This window comes from Dermacentor silvarum, chromosome 1, assembly GCF_013339745.2.
Source record: "Dermacentor silvarum isolate Dsil-2018 chromosome 1, BIME_Dsil_1.4, whole genome shotgun sequence".
Classification (NCBI taxonomy): Eukaryota; Metazoa; Arthropoda; class Arachnida; order Ixodida; family Ixodidae; genus Dermacentor; species Dermacentor silvarum.
This window is the reverse complement of record NC_051154.1, coordinates 184,008,929-184,030,809: the sequence shown is the minus strand read 5'-3', so window position 1 is coordinate 184,030,809 and position 21,881 is coordinate 184,008,929. Positions and strand designations below refer to the sequence as shown.

Here is a 21,881-nt window from a genome sequence, read left to right as displayed (position 1 = left end):
AATTTCGTTAATACAACCGTTCGTCATCACACAGTGCTTAATAACAATTTGAGCCCTCCTAGGAAATGCAGCTGCCGCAGCCTATGCTTCCACACCGCGGCTACCGTACCGCGGGCCGTGGTTTCTACCATGGTTTCTACGCAGTCGGCGCAGGTCCTTGGCCGGTCCCGCCTACTGTTGTCATGGCAACACCTTACGTCAGTTCGTCTCGTCCACATCCACACTCTCCTACGATCTCCTTCCTTCTCGCTCACAGCAAACCCGCATTTACGTACGCTGTGCCCTGCTCAAGCACGTTGCTTCGTGACCACCGCTGCAGATTAATTCCAGCATCTTCGCTCCCCATCTTTGGATTTAACTTAAAAGTCTGCTGTTATACCGGCGGGATGACAATGTTGATCTACGTGTAACCATTTCAAGCCTCCACTAAGTGAGTCTCCAAGCATCTTCGCGGATTATAGTTTGTACTCTTCAAACGTAGTGTAACAGATTTTAGCAAACAGTCGCTCCTGTGTAACGTTTGTTGGTCATTAAGCCTATGGTAGAGATAACCTGATATTTATTTGGATTTGTAGCGCATTATTTAAGAACCGTGGCAGTTCTCTGTGACGGGTCGCTTCACCGACTTACGTAAAGCTAAGCGTATGCGACGGAGGCGTCAGCAGGGCGGCCCGTGCGCGCGCCGCAACGGTCAGTGGCATAGGAATTGCAGCATTGTCATTCAGCGCGCGCGACGTTCAGCCGGCTTTCTCCTTTCTTTTGCAGGTTCTTTCTTAGCATGGAGTCAAGTACTTGTTTAGAGCTTGCGCTTGAGGGTGAACGCTTGTGCAAGGCAGGCGATTTCCACTCGGGTGTCGAGTATTTAAGCGCTGCGATCAACGTAGGCACGGATGATACGAGAGTGCTTAGCGCCGTTTACAGTCAGCTGGGGAATGCTTCATTTTACCTCGGAGATTATAATAAGGCTCTGCAGTACCATCTTCTTGATCTCAATACAGCCAAGTAAGTGCGATTAAGGTTATATTTATTGCAGGATTCATTAAATGGCACATACGCAGTAGTATAATGTCAACAGCGTCCGTGATTTTTATTTATTTTTGAAAAGGACGTGTCAGTTCTAATTTTCTTGCGTTTTTATTACTTTTTGTTTAATTGCTGCGTACTTTTTACGTGAAAGTTAAAATTGCTAATTCTTGCTTGTTTTTTGTTTATTATTACTTACTGCGTTCTCTGCGGAATTCTCTCATAGTGCAGACTGCTTGTTAACGTAGCAGAGATTTCTTGCTCGTTTGGAACGTTCTTCCTTCGTCTCTCTAGGGCAGCCGGTGACTTATTGGGGGAGGCAAAGGCGAGCGGAAACTTGGGCAACACACTCAAAATGATGGGCAAGTTCGATGAAGCAGTCACAAATTGTGAAAGGCACCTAAGCATATCCAGGGAAAAAGGCGACAAAGTATGCCTTTTTTTGTTTCTTTGTTTTCTTTGTGTTGCTTGTTTTTGTCCTTAGTTGCATTTTCCCTTTGTGCATTTAACTGTCGCGCGGTGGTTCTGTTCACTAACCACCACTCCTGTACAACACCATTATGGCACTCGTTTTATTTTTGCCTTTATTCTTATTTTGTGTTCGCTCCTTTCATTTCTTTTCACTAGCACGTTATTTTGACAGCAGGTGAAAGGGAAGTGATGCCCTCTACCAACTTTTTGCACATAACCTTGTTAGGATGTTCACCTCTGAACTGTCATATGCAAGCATCATGTTGTAATGTTATCGCACGACCACCTTTATCTGCTGACATGCACTAAATATATAACCTGCACCATACTGCATAGTCGGGCATGCTAGCTGGCTGAATTTTACTTTGAATCAGGTTTGATGATCGCAGCTCATGGTTAAATGTTTTTCCCCCACTGTTGTATAGAACATCACCATTGAAACAGCGTAGGTATATTCACTTAACAAAAATAATATTTTGTTAGATTCAGTTTCAGAGAAACCATGAATTCATCTGGTGAGCTCTATGGTCAAGTGTGCTCAATATTACTGTTCAACTGCTTGCATGTGTTGCGAAAATCTCAATGCACACTTTTTTTTTAACTGCCACACCGTCATGTCTTGTGTACTGTAGGTGTGGCATAGTTACCGTCTTTATATTTTTTTGCAAGGAATTCTACATGTTTCTAAAGTGTACTGACCATTTAACAATAACACATATAATTGTGCTTCCAAAGTGACCTCCGGGCTATGATATGTTGTGTTAATACTTGTGACACACAGACTCTTTCAATTGCAATTGAGCTAGACCGGGGTCCAAATTTCTCGATTACAATTGACTGCTTTACCCAAGCTGTGGAAGAAAGATAATCCTGATAGAGAAATTCCATCTTGATCGAGATCGAATGTGACTGGGGTATTGTATTTGCTGTTCTCTAACAAACAGAAATCTTTCGAAGTCTTTGTAATTCAGTATGTTTTAAGAATGTTGCTATTAGCATGGATCAGTGCACAGCAGGAGCACTAAAGGAAGAATGCCATAGGCTCTTAATATTACTCGCTTGCTGCATGTAGCCATTGATGACCCAATTCTTCAGAAGCTTATCTAACAGGCTATGTGCAAAGGCTCTTTGTAAGTTTGTTTCAAGCTTTAAAAAGTTTTTTTTTTTTAATTTTCAAGATCAACCAGCTTGTTTTTATTTTATTTTATCAAGAAATGATTGATTTACATTTAAATTTGGGACTTCGGTAAAAAAAAAAAGCTTACTAGTATTTCAGATCTTGATCACGCTCTCTATATGATCACGAACCCACCATGGTGGCGTAGTGGCTTTGGTGTTGTGAGCCTGAGCCTGAGGGGAACACTGGGCGTTGGGAGCCTGAGGCGTTATGAGCCTGAGGCGTTGTGAGCCATGCTTAGCCTGAGGGGAACACTGTGAGATTGTGACCGTGGTGGCCACATTTCAGTGGGGGCGAGATGCAAAAACGCCTGTGTACCGTGCACTAACTGTTTTGTTGCCATGCCTATCGAAATTGATCAATTTGATTGACAGTTTTCTATATGTGTTGTTAAACATTTACGTTGTAATTCTTCTACTAGCAACATCATGCACTGTCTTAACTGACAGTTGAACTTTACCTATTTGTCAGATTTGACGATGTATGGCAGATTGGGGAGTCTGGAAAAATAAAACTTCGACCAGAGGTATCGTCAAAACCAGCCTTCAGGGCTCCTAGCACTTCTTCATTAAAAAGGCGCAAAATTTGCACTTTAATCTACTCTGCAACATATTTCAAATACCGCAGCAGTGAAGACACAGAAGCTTCTCTCGTGTTGTCAATTTTTCGATCCGACGTTTAGGCTGTTTAACAATGTCTCAAACAACGGTAGATGCTCATGGGTACGTATTATTTTGATAGTTGCGTACGACTAATATCATGTGCCACTTTATTTTCCCCACTGTGGGTTGCTTTTATTCATCAGTGCTTCGACAGCGTTTGTACAAGTTATTACGACCAATCTTTCCCGTCGTGTGGGGTTTTCACCTGCACAGAACACGGACTCTATTTCAGACAGACCTTTGACCAACGCTTGACTAGCCGTCTAATCATGTATTTCGAACACCGCTTGCGCAAGTGCCCTTATTCATTACTGTACAATATTGTGCAATGCTCCACGTGACTGTACAGCACTGTACAGGTACTGAATAAAGCATGTAGAGGCTCCAGTGCCAGTTGAAAGCACGCTAGACCACCTTGCTTGCACAGAAAAACTGATTGAACTCAATAATCAAGTATGAGGAGGCTTCTGCATGCTTCCCTGACTTGAGAAGCATTGCTTCGCAAGCCTAAGGAACGCAGTAAGAAAAAACCAGGTGCCTGCTGCAATGAGTACAAACAAATGCTGCCTGTACGACAGGGAATTTACCTGTTTTCACATTTGCGAAGCGACTGTTTTTCCGCATAGCATGGGCATCACTATGGCTAGTATTGACGCCAACAAATCTTCATTATATTTTTTGCATGATTTGACCTACAAAAGTTGGGAACTAGAAACCAGGTACATATTTTGCATATTTCAGATTTTTTTACTCTTATTGCTTGCACTGAAAATAGCAAATTATTACTTTCATTCATGTTCCTTGAGGTGTTTCTTTGAAGTTTTACATAAGGATTTCAGGAATGGTCTCGGCAATTATTACTGCTATACATGCATTCAGAACAACAGTGACCAGTCTGTAATTTTATGTATTGCAGTATACGTTGCGACTACTATGTCTTGAAATAAAATGTTAAAACATAAAAGCACCGAAAATGAGCACATTTCTAGCGGTAAGGAAAAAGTTAAAGAACCCCAGATGGTCAAAATTAATCCAGAGTCCCCCACTATGGCATTCCTCGTAATCATATTGTGATTTTGGGACGTGAAGACTATTTTTTTTTTATTGTTTTGATCACGAGAGGTGCCCGGGAGGTGTAAAGTAGTCTGACCAATAAGGACACCTCCAGGACACCTTGTTTCATGGCAGTATTTAATAATGTACGGATAGCTTGAAATTAGAAGGGCACATGAATACTGGTTTTTCTTTTTGGTATACCTTTAAGCAAGACTAGAAAAGATGCATGATTCAGATGCATGCACAGTGTGATAGCCACCAGAATGCTGACTTTATTTCTTTTGTACTTACTGCAGTCTCAAGGTCCAAGCAGGGAACGCTTTAAGAAGGGCCAGAGAAGTCTCAAATACAAAGCATATGAACAAACCTCTCTCACGCAGACACTTTTGTTTAGCATTTTTGTATAGTAGTTAAGCTAAACATTAAAAAAAGATTCTACATTAATGAAGCTGTTTTTATGAAGGATTGTCTTGCAATCGGCCATTGCATGTTGTGATGGCTAATCACAGTAGCAGTGGATCAGGCATGAGCCATATTTATATGCAAAGAGCTTCGGAAACTGGTCCCAAAATTTCTATTGGGGAGCTCTGTAAGAGTTTCTCAGAATTGTGAAATTTAGTTTAGTTTTAGTTTTGGTTTCTGTTATTTTACATATCATCAGGGGGGATGGCTTTATTAGAAAGGAAATCCAGTACTTAGTGGAACACTTGAGCTTGTAAAAGAGTTTAAGGCATCCAGGCCATAAAGATGTACCAATTGGAAACTTGCAATGCTATGTTTTGCTAGGCTTTGTGTGTACGCTGTAGTATAGCCCATTGATTGTAATATCTTCACCACGTACTTATTGAACATAACATGCATTGCATGTTTCTTGACTACAACATGCATCATGCAAATTGTGTATCCTTTTATAACTGCAGAGCTGCTATTATGGTAGGTAAACTTGGTAGCAAAGCACTCTTAATTATCACTAATATTCCTTTTCCTTTGAAATCTCATTACAAATTTGTGTCTGAGGGTGTTCGAATATCGAAATTTCCTTTGAATATTTATTTATTTATTTATTTATTCAAAATACCTTACAGGCCCATTGAAGGGCATTGAGTAAGGGGGGCAACAGTAATTACAAGTAAAAAAAAAAGATACAAAAAATAAATAAAAAACAAACATACAGACGAAAAAAAAAAGGCAACAATACAAATATTACAAAAAGCAAAGTACAACATCTTTATACAATATGAATACGCCACGAATTCAAGTTATCACGGAATGTTTCGCGATTAGAGATGGATGCAATGTGATCCGGAAGAATATTCCAATGTGCAATAGCTCGAGGTAATGGTGATGAGTTAAATGCCTTCGTTAGACCATGAATGCGTGCAAAACTAAGTGAATTGTGAATGCGTCGAGATGTGTGCATAGGTGCATGAAGCGGCAAACAGTGAAATGTATTACTATGAATGTACCTGTGAAAAAGACATAAAAGAGCGATGGACACGGCGATCTTCCAATGACTGAAATGTAAGGTCTTGCTTTATTCGGGTAACACTTGAATGATAGTCGTAGTTGCCAGATATGAATCTGGCTGCCCTATTTTGAACACCTTCCAACATACGGATTAGATAATCTTGATATGGTGACCATGTGGATGAAGCGTATTCTAATTGTGGGCGAACATAAGTAAGGTATGCTAATTTACGTACATCATAAGGTGCGTTGCGCAAGTTTCTGCGCAGATAGCCGAGAGATTGAGAAGCTTTCGATGAGACAGCTGCTATATGCGTTGTCCAGGATAAATCCGATGAAAGATGAATGCCAAGATATTTGTACGATGTGGTAGCCGAAATTATGGTATCATCAATGGAATAGTGAAATACCGAGTTAGTGCGCTTTCTACTAAACGAAATTAACTTACATTTTGAGGCGTTAAGGGACATCTGCCAAGTTACGCACCATCAATTGGTTAGGTCAAGGTCATTTTGCACTTTAGAATGATTGTCGAAACATTTAATATTGCGGTAGATGACGCAGTCGTCAGCGAACAACCTAACGGAGGATGAAAGGTTAGCGGGCAAGTCGTTGATGTATATTAAAAAAAGTAATGGACCTAGCACACTGCCTTGGGGGACACCGGACGTGACGTCGCAAAGTTTAGACGAAATGTTATTGACCACTGTAAATTGCTGACGTGAAGACAAGAAGTTATGAAGCCAAGACAGTGTTAAAGAATCTATACAAAGGGCAGACAACTTTGAGATTAAACGGCAATGAGGTACAGTATCGAACGCCTTAGCGAAATCGAGGAAGAGGCAATCGGTTTGATCGTTCGTGTTCATGTTGAAGTGAAGGTCAGTTGTGAATTCGAATAACTGAGTGTCACATGAATAGCCTTTTCTGAAGCCATGTTGATTAGGGAAAATAAAGTTATTTGATTCAAGGAAAACAACCTTTGAATATTGAATATTTTCTCATTTCTGAACGAAATGAAACATAAATTATGTGCAACCCTGTTTAGTAAAGGAAGGCTTATTTATATGATTTGATACAGGGAATGCCATGCAGAACTGGTTGTTCGGTCTACTGAGGAGCTTCTGCATGAGGGACAACTGAAAGATTTGGGGCACCATCACAATTACAGTAATTAAACACAGGAACAGCATCTTCCCCAGATGCATGTTGAGTGCTGTGTTAGTTGAAGGAGAACAGTGCAAAACTGCAGCACTGTATATTGTACAAGGGCGCAAACATAGTGATATTGTTCAAATAATAACTTGCTTTACCTAAATTGAGCAAACAAATGGCAATGAAGCTTTATTCTGAGAATGGATGGATGGACGCAAAACTTTAATGAAAGTCCTGAGGTATGCGACTCGGCGCACAGCGGGCCGCTCCCACGTTAGGACAGTCGGGCCATGCCCGACCGCCGCATAGTGGGTCCTCTGGACAGCCCATAGTTGCGCCCCGGCATCGGGGCTTTTGATAGCGGAGAGCCACTTGTCCTCATTTATTTGTTCCTTGCCTCGCAATGAGGGGCAACGCCAGAGCATATGGTCTAGGCTAGCGAAGTCATTGCAGGTCACGGGATCGAATCCCAGCCACAGTGGCCGCATTTCGATGGGGGCGAAATGCGAAAACACCCGTGTACTTAGATGTAGGTGCACGTTAAAGAACCGCAGGTGGTCCTAATTTCCGGACCACCTGCGGAAATTGTGATTGTGAGGCACGCCCACTACGGCGTGCCTCATAATCAGATCGTGGTTTTGGCATGTAAAACCCCATAATTTAATTTAATTAAGTCATTGCAGTGCCTGCAATCACTGGCATATGTGTCGGGATAAAGGTTGTATAATAAAGCTGGGCTGGGATACGCGCCTGTTTGCAATAGTCTGAGGGTCAATGCCTGCGCTCTAACTTCTTGTGAGGAAGGGGAAAGTCTCTCTTGCCGAGATAAAAGGGCTGCGTAATTTCATTATACGTGGTCGGTTGATCGCTGTTCACCACTGCGGGCCAGCCCACCTCCATTTTATTGAAACAGGATATATGACATGAGGAAATCAAATATGAGAAATGGAGTGAACAAAAAGTAAAAGTGGTCATCATCATTTATTAGAGCATATGATCAATTGGCTTTAATTTCAGGACAAGGTTTGTCATATCACTTCATAAATGTGATCAATTGGTTAATTGGTCTCGAGACCACATGTTATTGGAAGTATATTTTATGCCAAGTATGAAAGTAAAGTGTGGCTGTGTTTCTGAAGTGGGACAGACGGATTTTATGAGCATACCCTTTGAAACAGGGTAGTGCATGATGCACCATCCACACACAATGCTGTTAGTTTTACCTTTCTGCTGTGTTTATTTTCGACCCTTAAGATCCATGGTTCATGTTGCAAGCCATTGAATCATGAAGTTACTTATAGCCCTAAATGTGGGGGGGTAACATACTTTTATTACGTGTGTTCCCCGTCATTACCTGCTAATACTCTGGTCATCTTTTACTGTGCTTCTGTCAGGTTCATTAGCCTTTGCCCTGCTATGTATCTTTAAGACCCAAAGCTGTGGGCAGGGGAACTCTGTACTCATTTATCTTTGAATGAATGCTCCGACAGTCTCATCAAGTGGCAAATCAGTTCTGCAGAAATCTGCGAGCTTCCTCCACCTTGGGGACTTCTGCGTAACTGATTTACCACAGTCATTTGACCCTGGGCTTTGAGTTCTCGATTAATTTGGCCTCACCCTGCAATCTAGTAGCCTACTGGTTTGCTCAGATGACAAGAGCGACTGCCCCAGAAAAGTGTTGGTCCCAGGTTTGGTCCCCAGGCCAGGATTAATTCTCCAACTGCGAAGGTTTTTTCTGAGAAACCGGAATGATTTTTTTTTTAGTTTCACGCTACTCTTGGGTAGATAACAAGTATTCCCTTTCAGGCTAATAAAACATGCTCACTGGTATCCGTCGTTTCCATGTGCTACACATCAATAGCCATCGGCAAATTTTCTTCTATTTAGCACTGCATTACCTTGAGTTCACACTGGTATGGCTTCAAATAGTAGTAAAGTGCCCTTTAATTTATCCGAAATCTTTTCTCCTTTGATTTCATTCATTGCTGTTCAATATAATGGCTTCCTTTCTACAGAGATCTGTTGCTCTGGCCCAGTGGCTATGGCATTCTGCAACTGAGTATGGGGTCAGGGTTTCGATTTTTGCCCACAGCAGCTGCATTTTGATGGGGTGAAATGTAAGAACACTCATATGTACTTAGATTTCGGTCACCCTAAAGAACCTCAAGTAGTCAAAATTAATCCGGAGTAGGCGCATCCCTCATAAATCGCTATGCAGTTAACCCCTGCATATCATTCCTTTTCATCACACCTATCAAGTATTCCGTTTTTGATCTCTGGCTTAAGTTTAACACGCTTACCTCTTCTGCTGTTGATGCTGTAACATATTAATTCCGGGTTAGTTCCTTTTTACAGCGTAAGCTGTTATGGGCTCATTCTAACAGCCGTTTCGGTTCGCGTTGTTGTCCGCCGCCGCGTAACCGCTATCGCCCGAAATGCGAAAAAATGTACCCAGCCTCCGCCGGGATCGAACCCAGGCCCGTTGCGTGGGAGTCGTATACTTTACCACTGAGTCATACAAGCGCTTGCTATCGTCATCAGAAAAAGGCCCTATAAACGCGCCCGCAAGTGCAGACGACCTGAGCCTCCACCAGTATGGTGGCGCCATCTAGTTAAGACGCCTGCAAAAGCCGCATGCACAGGCACAGACGACTAGATACGATTCACACGAGGCGCGCAATAAACGCGATCCCGATGTGAGATGTGCGCCACGTCTTCTCGGTACCTCTTCGGTACACATTATGGCGTCTCCTCGCAAGGTACGAACCGCTACTGAAGAAGCGAATCGTAGAGCTATGTGCGCGACTACAACCAAGCACCATCGGGCTCAGCAGACTGCTGTGCAGAGAGCATAACAAACCGTAGTTCATTGACGCTGGGCGGACAGTTGAGATCGCTCTCGTCAAAATGAGGCAAAGAGACTTTGTTGCGAAGACCCTGTTGTGCGTGGTGCCGAAATTGCTACTCTTAAGCTGCTCCACCAGCTTACGCTGTGACTGTGCTGCGTGTGCCGCGCAGGCCTGTGACTTTTTTTTTTTTTTTCAATCTCTGCTGTGAGTCAACTCGATGTTTTTCGAAGCCTTTCCAACTCCCTCATATGAGCTTGCAAAGTAACACTACTGTAAGGCGAATGCAGTTGCCAAATGTGTGAGATTGGCAGGATCTGCACTGTTTGTGAGCCTATTTTCCGAAAATATATTAAATTTATAAGTGGATCATAAAGGTCAAGTGATCTGTCACACAGTTATTTTGTGAGAAATTTTTTTTTGTCATCTGTTAAATGTATTGTATGAATGGTTGCAGAGAAAATGTGGAGATGAGAATGTATCATATATTTTTATTTTTTGTCACTGACTATACCTGATCAAGGAACATATCCCATTTATGTGGAACTGTTTAAGAATCTGGAGTGCAAGTGTTATTTTTTGTCATCATTTTTTTTTTTTTTGCCATACGTAGGAGTCTTCATTCAACATGCACAGTCCCAGCATGTCTTAAGCACTTCACAAGCATCGAAGAAAATCAAAAGCATGTGCATTGCTAACTTTGGGCACAGCCACTTTTTCAGTTCCTCTGCACACTTTCATTGAATAGTTTGGCAAATAAAAAACACTGCATTTTTTGAGTGTGCTGTGAAACCTGCTTTACTAAAAAAAAAAAAAAAAAAATCTGTCATGTTTTGAACTAGAATTGGGTGTGCATGTTATTTTTTGCCTTCTCAACATTTAATAATTTGCTTGCTTTACTTAGCATGTCATGAAGGCAGTCGTTGCAAACTACTAAGGTATCTGTGTTCTGCTGAGATATAGATATTACTATTCAACTTGAATGAATAGTAGGTTTGTAAAGGTTGGCATTCTGATCTTTAGTGGAGTGGGTGGTGGCCACATGTTCTGTTTACCCTATATACTCATAGTATACACTTTTATCTTCAGTTGGTTTGGTGCTAAAGTACCTATCCGACACGTTTTCATGTTGGCCCAAAGTATCTTTTTTACCTACTCGTTAATGTTGTCTAAACATCTTGTGATGACCACCTGTATCCTAACCTAATCCAAACATTAATGAAGTCTGTTTCTTTCATGTAACTGAGATAAATATGTAATACACACTTGCCAACCTTTATGATTTTATCATAAAATGGAAGTTTTTTTCAGGTGTTTTACAATAGACTATATGTAAAACCTGCAAATGTGGTTCTCCATGCACATTCTTTGTTGCAACCAAGATAGTGGACCTCTGGCTAAAATCGTAATTGAAGTATCAACAATTGGCTCAGTGACATCATTCCTGCCACCATCCGTTCCCAGCACTATCCAATGTTCCAAACGCGTGTCTCAGCTTTATCAGCACTACTAACAGGAATGCTGCCATCTTGGTTAGGAAAATTTAACTCTGTGGGGAAGGCCTGCTTATGTACTTTTGCATATCGTCCATATTCTTGATGATATAGATAATTTTTAAGTTCTTTTATTTCTGTAAAGTTTAGGGCAAAACTGATTTCCAAACAGTACGAGTACAGTTGGCAACTGAATTTGCATTGATTTTTCAGACTAACTTGATTATTTGAACCTACCCACAATGCTGCCACCCACTCCATAGAAGCAATGTGTAACAGCATCCGGAATTTGGGCCACAATTGTATGAATATTTTATTGAAAAAATTCGTGAATATTTGGGTTTGTCTGTGGCACAGATAATTGTAGCTGTGGCTATAAAGTACAATGCCTGTTCACAGCATCCCTACAGAACAAAGTTGGCATATTTTTTTAGTAAACGACCAGCATTGTAACTAATGCAACAGTTTTTAGTGTTTTTCACCGTATTTAGCATTTTTTGGCTTAAACAAGTATTTCTCAAATTTTAAGTTTGGCAGATTTGAGAACGTGTATTCACTCACAGACTTTGTGATGGGTATAAATATTAATGTAAAATTTGTTAGTGGCACTGTTGTAATCATGCTGTATAGTAGCAGTCTGTGCTAAATTTCACTGCATGCACAAAGTATTGTGCATTCTAGTGAGGCATGGTTCTGGCATGATGACTGTTACTTCTTTCACCCTAACGACAGTCGTGAGACAGGGTGGTCGTATCCTGCTACTCAGATGCATTTTTACAGCCACCACCATTGACGAACCTGGTAAACAGTGTTGGTTAAGCATATTTGTTTATTAATTAATTAATTAATAATTATTATTTTATTATTTCTTTCAAAAGGCAGAACTGGAATGCTAAAGAAGAAATTTAGGGCTGTCGGTGAATCAGCACCCATAGTGATGGCTTATTGGATATGGTTTCCATGTGTTCTGCATAAATAGTTCCTTTTTTCTTTAATCTGCAAGGCATGGTTGGAATAATTGCTGCAGTTACTTTAGATGAAAATCAAAATGTCTCTCTGCTCTTGGTGCTGTACTGTGCAAGTTGGGGTGCGTGGAAAAAAAAAAGTTGTGTGGAGATTAAGAATTAACTGTAGCTGGTCATTTAGCACCTATAATGTTTGATTTATGGGGAGGTGGGCAGGAATGTAATGACACATGCATTACTGAAAGTGTGCTATGAATTTAACTTTGATTTTACAAGCCATTGCTTGTGTGTAAATGTAGAAACTCGTAAAAACTTCATGGAGGCATGCGCATTCTTGATGTGCATTCTTATTCTGCCTTGTGGTTTATTGGGGAGTTGGGGCAGTGGTGTATAACACTATTTTAGCAATGTACTAGCAAATGTATTCTCTATTTTTAGGTTCCATTTACGGAAACAAGCCACAACGAGTGCATTACTGATTTTTGCTTTCCTGGGTTCTGCAGATAGGAGAAGCACGTGCCCTTTACAACTTGGGCAATGTGTACCATGCTAAAGGGAAGCACATAGCCCGTGCCAGTCGGCAGGAGCCTGGCGAGCTGCCATCTGATGTTCAGGACTGCCTTCGGAGGGCCATCCACTGCTATGAGTGAGCACATAACTTTAGTGGTTGCCTGCTACAGGCCTAGCAGAAGCTGCCATCGTATTATAGTCTGACTTGCTGGCTGTGATGTTTAAGAATTTTCTATAGAATTTTCATTGTTTGCTGCCGAACAGTTTGTTGTTTTCACTGGATACAGGTTTAAAGGGGAAGAAAGAGAAGAACAAAAAGTTTTTTCCCCCTTTACCACTGCTGTTCTGTCTTTTTAGGGAGAACCTCAAGTTAATGGTGGCTCTTGGTGACCGATCAGCTCAAGGACGAGCGTACGGCAACTTGGGAAATACATACTACCTGCTTGGCAACTTCAAGAAAGCCATTGCCTACCACGAGCAGGTGCGTATCTTGAGCTTTATTCATGTCAGACAATTCTTCAAAATTTGTTTTAGAAAGCACTTTTAAGATCCAACCAGAGAAAGGCTGACTGCTGTTCAGAGTTCTGGTTCTTGGGTTTCTCTTGTGTTATTTCACTGGGCTGCCTTGAATTATCTGGCTTGCGCTGTCCGCTGACTGTCCATTGTTTCCATTCTGACAAAAGGTCACGTCACAGTCTTGTGGCCTAGCTGCCAGAGCATGCTTGAGATTTAGCTGGAAGTTACTCTCCTGGCTGCCATCACCTGCTCGCTCAGAGTCCCTCACCACAGGCAATTGAGAAATCTGGGCTTCTGTCTGAGTGCACAGTGTATGTAGGGTCCTTCGTGTTCGGGTAAAGCTTGATAATTCCTCATTTTTGCACCCTCAAACAAGATTTTATGAACTTCCACTGGGGTGGAGATGGAAGACCAGCAAAGCTGTACTATGGTGGGAATTATGTATTTCCAATTATGACTATTATGATGTGATGGTGTGATTGGTTATTTGAACTATTAAAGAATGAGAAATATATATGATCCGAGGGTTTTCATTTATTTAGTGACCACAGGGATCATGGCCCTATGGTAGCTACAGTACACCGCCATAGGGTGTACGGCAAAGGTTGGCACGTTCTTCATAAACACGTCACCAACGCCGCGCGCGTCCGGTGCGAAATCGGGCAAAACGCCGCCGCCGTTGAGAACAGTTGTGCGCGTTGTTTGTGTGACCGCACACAACCACTGTCACAACGCTGGCTACGTGATAAACAGCTAAACGCCGTTTTCGACACTGTTAGGGGAGAGGCGGGCGAGAACCCATAAAGAGTCGGCGGCAGAGGCCGGCAGGGCTGCACGCATGCGCCGCAGTGGGAGAGCGGGCATGCACACGCACAGTCTAGAGTGCCTCGATGCTGTTGCGCTGTCCAAGCGTCCATGAAGGTTCCATGGATGGTGCCGTGCCAGGTGCCAAGGGAGGAGTTATCCAGGGAGATCAAAAAACTGTTTTATATACACTGTATATGTTGGTATATTACAAGAAGGGCTCCATGATATCCGAGCCGTCAACGTGCTAAAATCTTTGCATGTAGTAGCGTTTACATCTCCTAGCGTTCTACATGGTCGAGCGTCCTCACAACACTCAAGTCCCCTGTTTTATCCCTTTGGTTTCCCTCTTTCACTCGACGAGGGAATGCACTTTAATTCTTAGCCAATGACCACCCTCGATCAGAAGCCACCATTTCCAGCCAGGAGTCGCCTCTCCATAGCGGTCAGTTCGCGGAAGCCACCATTTCCAGGGAGGGCGGCGGTTCTCTTGAAAGGGCTCCAGGTTGGCGCGTCACAGTTGGTGCCGGGCCTCGTCGTAGTTCGAGCGACACTGGTAATTTCACGGAAACACACCAAAGGGCGACATTGCCGTTTAGCGACGCATGAGGCAGCCTGGAGACTAACTGCTCATCCATCAGTCCTAGGTGACACTTCCCGGCCGCGAGAACCGACAAGCGTAAAGAGCACTTGATAGCTTCCCCGCATGTCGATGAGGCCTCCTTTGTCCCGACGGACCGCCAGACACAACAATGCCCTCCTCACCCACCACTCCCCTTCCATTGGGAAGTCACGTTTGCTCTCCGCCGTGTGTTCGCTCCCCGTAAAAGCGCGCGTCCTTCGCCCTCGAGCGCTTTCACTCGCACATAAGTTGTGTTTGCTCTCCGCCGTGCGTTCGCACCCGTGAAAGTGCGCGTCCCTCGCCCTCGCTCGCTTTCACTCGCACATACAGCGTACGGCCAATGAGAGTTTCTTTCTACTGCCAGACGTGACGATCGAAAGGTGAGTCCTTAACAGCTTCGCTGTAATAAAATGTTTGTATTTAAAATGAGACTATAGCCTGTGTGAATCGCATCAGAATGCTACCAGAAAAATCTCGAACTTTTCGCTGTCAGACAACAGAAACCTCATTTGTCCCTGGTTTTCCTCTAAAAATAACACCTGATCTTTATCCCTGGAGTTTTGAAAAACACAAAAACCAAAAAATGAAAGACCCTTAAGTATATGTTTGGAAATCAGTTTATAATGCATGCTTTGTGCTTGGTGACCCGCGTTGGATGTGCATTGATGTACCCATCGATGCTACAAGGTCATTGTGTGCTCATGCTCTTTTATAAGTAAAGTGGCATTTCCAGGAACACCAGCAAAATCGCGATCCTACCATATTGTCATTGATGCAGTAAGCGCACACCATTGTTGCATCCAAGGTAATATGGAAGTACATTGTTATCCTAGGAAAGTGCAATTACATTGTGTATTCTCTTCAAAGCTATCAAACTCTTCAAACCACACAATGCCCGATCATGGCATAATTAAGTATGTACCTCTATATATAGTACAGTGGAACCTCGGTTATACGTCCCCCGGTTATGTGACGACCCGCATTTTACGACAAATTGGTTTCGTCCCGGCAAAACCCCCATAGAAATAATGTATTAATAACCTCGATTATACTACACAATTTTACGCCGACCCGCCTCGTACGACGCCTCTCTGGTACTGTCTTAGCAGACGCAGGCTGGCACGTAAGCACACTCACTGCAGGCGGCTGATAACGGGTCTGCAATACAGTATTTACCCAAATGTAACTGACCACGATTGTGACGTGAGGCCCGATTTTCCAGTCACGCGAACTAAAGAAAATAAAACCGCTAATGTAACGCGAGATGATTGGAAAAAAAAAAATGGTACCTTTATTCAAGGAATCGCAATTCAGAAACTTTCTCTTCATTCATCATGGTCGTCTGAAGAGGAGACGGAGCTTTCCTTGGGCAGTCTTCTCGGGAGATCACTTTCGCGAAATTTCACATGACTCGGCACTAAAAGCGTCCTCGATAAGTGTTTTTGGCGCTGTCCTAAGCTCGCAATCAGCGCCGAGAGAGGTGTTGGCAGTATACTTCGAGGGTACCAGGACGAGTCAAGTCTCGTGAAAGTGAAACTACAGTGCAGACCACTTATAACGTAACCGCTTTCAGTGCGGGACCGGTTATAGCGTGGGTTTTTTTGACCACCGATATATCTCCCATAGAACTCAATATATAGGCGGACCGTTTATTGCGTAGGCGCGCAAAGCAGAATACCGGTTATAGCGCGATTCTTTTAAGCGCGAGACCATGAAATCAGTGCACAGAGCACAGCCTTTTCTAGGAAGCGTTGAGCACGGCCGCACGGTTGCAGGGTGCGCAGACGCGAAGGAGTGGGAGTGTGGGCGCGCGCGTGGGGACCAGCGGCGAAAAGCGAAACAAAAAAGAGGAGAAGGGTGGGAGACTTTGGAGGAAGGAGGGCGCGTGTTTTCGTCACTATAGCAGCGTCCGTCAGGGTGCGGGGTAGTGCGCACTCCTTTTTTTTTTCTTTTTCTTTTTTTTCAGGAGTGGGAGCGTGCGCGTGGAGACCAGTCTCCAGACGAAAAGAACAGCGTTCTTCCGCTGATGCCGCACTTGTCAGGAGAACTTGATTTCTGTGCTGTGTTGCGATTGTGTTGCATGTGTGTGTGGGGGAATTATGTAAAAAATTGTGGTTGAAAGGTGGGTTGCCCGTTTGGCATAAGCAAAAGCCAAAAAAGCATCCTTTGGTTATAACGCGGTACCGCTTATAGCGTGGATTTTTACAACTCCCGCGACTTACGCTATAAACGGTCTACATTGCTCCAAAAGTGATCGCCCGAGAATTGTCATCTTCCGTGCCGTCGAGCTTGTTTGAGATTTAAGTACTTTTTAAAAGACCGCACAGTCATTTCATTCGTGGTCAGTACCAGGCCAGATCATGTTGCATAGAGCCTTCCCGACTGTCCTCGCATTTAAAGTGGGCCTGCCGCTGGTCTTGCCATCCGCAAATCGTTGACTCCTTGACGTCGAGACACTGAGCCGCAGCTGACTTTCCCAGCCCCTCAGCCATCGAAATTGCTCGTCTCTCGAAGCGACTGTCGTACCAAATGCGCTGCGTCACCATAACGTCGCGAAGAAACGGAGTCGAACTGCGAAAGGCTGTAGCGTATTGCAGCATCGTAACCAGTCACAAGCACAGCAAAAACTGTGTCAATCCCAACCAAAAACAAGTTCTGACTTCGGTCGATTTGTCTATGGATTGGATTGAGACTTAAAGTTACAGGTACCCAACCTAACGCTAAAAATCGCGGGATTTAGAATATTTGTTTTAAAATGGTAAATCTTGCCGTTATTCGAATATAATGCGAGGGTTGAGTTCAGGTAACGAAAATTATGAAAAAAAAAAGCTCGCGTTACAATCGAATAAATACAGTAATTTTTTTATAATTTACCTTCCTTGGAAGCAGCGCAAGTTCGTGCCGCGGGCTTATTCATGCGGTCTTTACCCGTTTTTTGGGCAAGACTGAGCGTCACGGGCTATTATCTTAGTTGTTCGATTATACGACGGTTTTGCGTGGTCCCCTCAAAGTCGTATGATCGGAGTTCCACTGTATATCGTGCTGCTGAGAGTATATAGTGGCTCAGTGACACGTCTTAGACAGTCAGCACGTACGTTTTATCTCAATATGTCTCCATCAGGCATGTCTTTCTCATTTAAAAAAAAACACTCAAACTTAATAATGGAAGGCATCACAATGTGAACGACGATTGGCAAAGCTCAAATAGTTTAATATCGCACCCCTCTAGCTGCAACAATTTAGAAACGACTCGCACATGAAATGTTGTTTCCTTGCATATTTACCTAGGAGACCCGGTAAACTCGCCTTTTTAATAATGCACGTAGCAATGAATACTGTTAAACTGCAAAGGTGACAAATTTCACAACTGAATGTATTGTACAGAAAGCAAGCTGATTGTTGTGCTTATTACTTAAAAAAATACAGATTAAAGAAAATGATTAAAACAGCAGCAACTACAGAGAGCATGAAAAGCTTGCACAATGGCACAGAAAACACCTATGTAGCAATTGTGAGAGTTAGCACACAATATCAGCTGTCTGGAACAAGTACGCCGAAGCATACAGTGTTTTTCACAACATGGCTGCACCATGTGTTTTTTTTTTTTCTGGCAGCCATCATCTAGCTGCCTGAACAAAAATCCAACAGTTTTAATAAGACTAGGCAGTCAGGGACTGCCTGTCCACAAAAAACACGGCTCTGGCAACTCCCGGACTGGTCGGTGAAGCTTCCAGAGCTATCAAAGAAAACTGAATGCTGGGCAGCAGACCTATGCAGTCCGGGACTGGATAATCAAAGAAACCCACTGGTTCATCAGCCTCTCCCCCTTTTTGTTTATTTAACATGAGTGCAAGCGGTGCAGGGTATGAGAAGGTCAATAAGTCCGAGTAAAACAAGAGTCCATGCGGGGAAAAAAAAAAAAAAACTAATCCTTTTCCATGTCGGGTTATCAAAAAGCTGCTTATTGAGAAAACTTTAAAGCAAGCCTACAATTCTATGCAGGAGAACTTATGCAGAAGTCTACAAACAGACCTCCACACACATGTAACCACTCTGCTTCTGGAGTTTCAAGTGGGGTCTATATCTTTATAGTGGCTGCTGAGCAGCCTTTATTTTTGCAACTGTGCTGTTCTGCAATTTTGACATCAACTGAAGTAATTGCCACTGTTGTTACTAATTAGTTGAAATTTGTTATTGGCCTTTTGATTTAATTGACCATTACAAGAGTAATCCAGAAAACATAAGATTCTACATTTTTTAATTCGCATATATTTTTAATAAATGCCTAATAAGCACATGTGAAACTTCTCATGCTACAAAACTTTGTTTAGCCAGGATTGTTGGCCAAAAACAGTCAAACATGGGCACTACTGCACCGATAGTAATTTTGAAAGTTCTTTTTGAATTGACTGAAATGTGGGCTAGTTTTAGCGGAATGCTAATATCTTCGAAGCTTTTCTGTTTTCATGACCTACCTGCAGTAAATGTGAGAACGGAGTATGACACACTTCATTATTTTTTATCGGTATTGAAATGTTTTTCCACAGAACTGAAATATAATTAAAATCGCTGTCAGAATTGACCAAGCTGTTTCACATGCGGTAGTTTTCACTGCCACTTCAGCTGTAATTTTTGTGTTTTGCAGTTTGGAGTTGATAGAGACTTGAAAACCACATTTGTATCGCAATACAATGTGTTGTGTAGGAGCATGGGATAGTAATATCGGCATATGGTGTCATATTTCAGTGTGCCGAAATTCATGGCTGATTATCAGCTTGCCAGATGTGGCAGGGAACTATATTCTGGATGCTACCTGTATCCACAAAGTTGAGTAGAGGCCTTATGGTGCACTGCTTACTCAAACATCAGTGTATTTCATGACACATTTTGGGTCTGTGTTTCTTTAAAGTGGTGCTAGGAATCGCGTTGCCAGCGTATGCTTTTAGTATTGGCCGACTTCTATTCTGCTGATACATGTCACCCAGAGTAATTAATTTAAAGGTTAATTAGTGAAGTTTTTCAATGTTCACGTTGGCACCAATTTTGATGTCCGCCATTGCTATGAAGCCACCTCCACCCCCTCCTTGGTCAGCAAAAATTATTTAGTTTGAATTCTCTATTTTTAATCTGAGCCTGTTGCATAAACGCGCAGTAGAATTGCAGGTAGCCTCTTTTTTGTGTCATGCTTACAGTTCTGATGCATGCTTATTTTGTGCTGGCATTCCAGAGGCTCAAATTGGCCAAAGAGTTTGGGGACAAGGCAGCACAGAGGAGGGCAAACAGCAACCTTGGTAACGCCCACATTTTCCTGGGGGAGTTTGGTGTTGCAGCTGAGCATTACACGTAAGACCAAAGTAGAATATTCATTGTGTGTGTATATATATATATATATATATATATATATATATATATATATATATATATATATATATATATAGACCATGACTTTCACATTACAACCAGTGTCGTAAAAAAAAAAGTTTTCTTACGAATTTTTCACAGAGATTGATATTAAGGTCAAAACTACTTGTGGGTGTGTTGAAGGAGTACTCAAGAAAAATTTCTGGCATTATTTTCAGTCTGTTGATGGCTGCTGTTTCCATAAATAATAGTATGGAGCCTCGATGTTATGAAAACACAGCAAGTGAATAATTATATTGTTTAACTTTTTGAGGCTCTTTCTTTTGTTCTTTTTTCTTCTGTCCTGTTTTCTTCTTCTTTTTTTTTTAATGCAGCTCCTCCCACGGATGATTTTTATTTTATTGCAGATATAAATGAAACCTTCAGAATGGCTCAGTTCAAGAAAAAATTAGTAAATATTAGGAGTGGGTGAATATTCCTAGTTTGAAATACGAATTGAATATTGCACTGACTATTTGTATTCGCAATTGGAACTATTCGGTACCCGAATATCGAAACTAACCAAATATTTCCCCACAACTGACTATTAAAGTCTACCTACTGTTCTTCATCTGCTCCACAAAGTTTCACTACTTATTCGAAGTGCAAAATGGATAAAAGTTTATGAAGCAATGCAGTAACAAAATGTGTAATGGAAGCTGTGTTTTCGGTTTCACGGCAGTAGCCTACATGTTTCTATGGCACACAAGTCCATCGGCAGCGTTTCTTGTTTTTCTTTTTTTTTTCCACTTTTAGTATTTTTTCTAACAAGCACTTATTTAGCAAGCACTTATTTAGCAATAAATATATATTGGTCACATTGAAGGAAGAAAAAAACTTTTATGTGCATGTGTAAAGTATATATGGCTTATTCTTCAGTATATGAAACACTGCGCTAAGTGTTTTTACAAATGTAGTAAATGATCCAGATGCATGAAGAGGCAGCACACTGTAAGTACTTGAGCTTGTAGTGTCTGCCAGCCACAAGTAGAGCACTGCACGGGCCGATTTTTTTCAGCCGGGCCCGGCTCGGGCCCATTTTTACGTTGGCTGCCCGCCCGAGCCCGACCAAAAGTTTTATGGCGAGACCCGGGCACGGCCCGGGCCCGGAAATAATCTACGTTACCCGCCCGGCCCGGCCCGCCACCCCTTTACCTTAGCCCTGAGCCCGGCCCGAGACCGAGAAAGATCACCGAGCGGCATTAAAAAAAAATAAAATAAAGAAGAGAGTGAAATGAATTTATTCTTAAGGCATAAATACAAGTCACATGCAATTATGAACACCATTTGAGTGGTCTGAACGCAAATACCACCGCGCGAAGTAGTACGAATGACCCTGCCGAGCAGTAGCGCCAGCAGTTTCTAACGGCGTGACCTTGATGTGGCCCAATCCGCTTCTATCGCAGCGCCGCCACAGTATTTTTCCACGTCGGGCGCCTCACTGCAATGCATGCGCCGCCCCAGCCACTCGTCCCACTCAACCGTATTCTAGTACACTATAGCCTAAGTGCAGCCACGACCTGTCGTGAGCGCAGCGCTTGTATGGAGTAAATGGAGTAAGAAAGCTTCTCGCTTCCTCCATGTTGCAGCGTAATGCGCTGCTGCTAGGCGGCCGGTTGAGAACATGCGTGCAGTCATGGATGGACGCAGTGCCATATTTCAGCCGCGTGACAAATTATCTTACCAGTCATCGTTTTACCAATTCGCCTTTGAA

The 21,881-nt window shown here is 42.5% G+C and overlaps 1 protein-coding gene across 2 annotated transcripts in view; it reads left to right on the top strand.

Moving 5' to 3' along the window:
• The first annotated feature begins 234 nt into the window (after window positions 1–234).
• LOC119436514 (G-protein-signaling modulator 2) overlaps window positions 235–21,881 on the top strand; it is a 127,324-nt gene continuing 105,677 nt past the window's right edge. Inside the window, exons 1-6 of one of the 2 annotated variants that reach the window (XM_037703377.2) lie at window positions 235–430; window positions 766–1,002; window positions 1,318–1,453; window positions 12,819–12,961; window positions 13,183–13,306; window positions 19,995–20,110. In XM_037703377.2, coding sequence (XP_037559305.1) covers window positions 779–1,002; window positions 1,318–1,453; window positions 12,819–12,961; window positions 13,183–13,306; window positions 19,995–20,110 — 743 coding nt within the window. In that variant the 5' untranslated portion in view covers window positions 235–430; window positions 766–778. The remainder of the gene's footprint in view (window positions 431–765; window positions 1,003–1,317; window positions 1,454–12,818; window positions 12,962–13,182; window positions 13,307–19,994; window positions 20,111–21,881) is intronic. The other variant, XM_037703379.2, reaches the window with a different exon arrangement.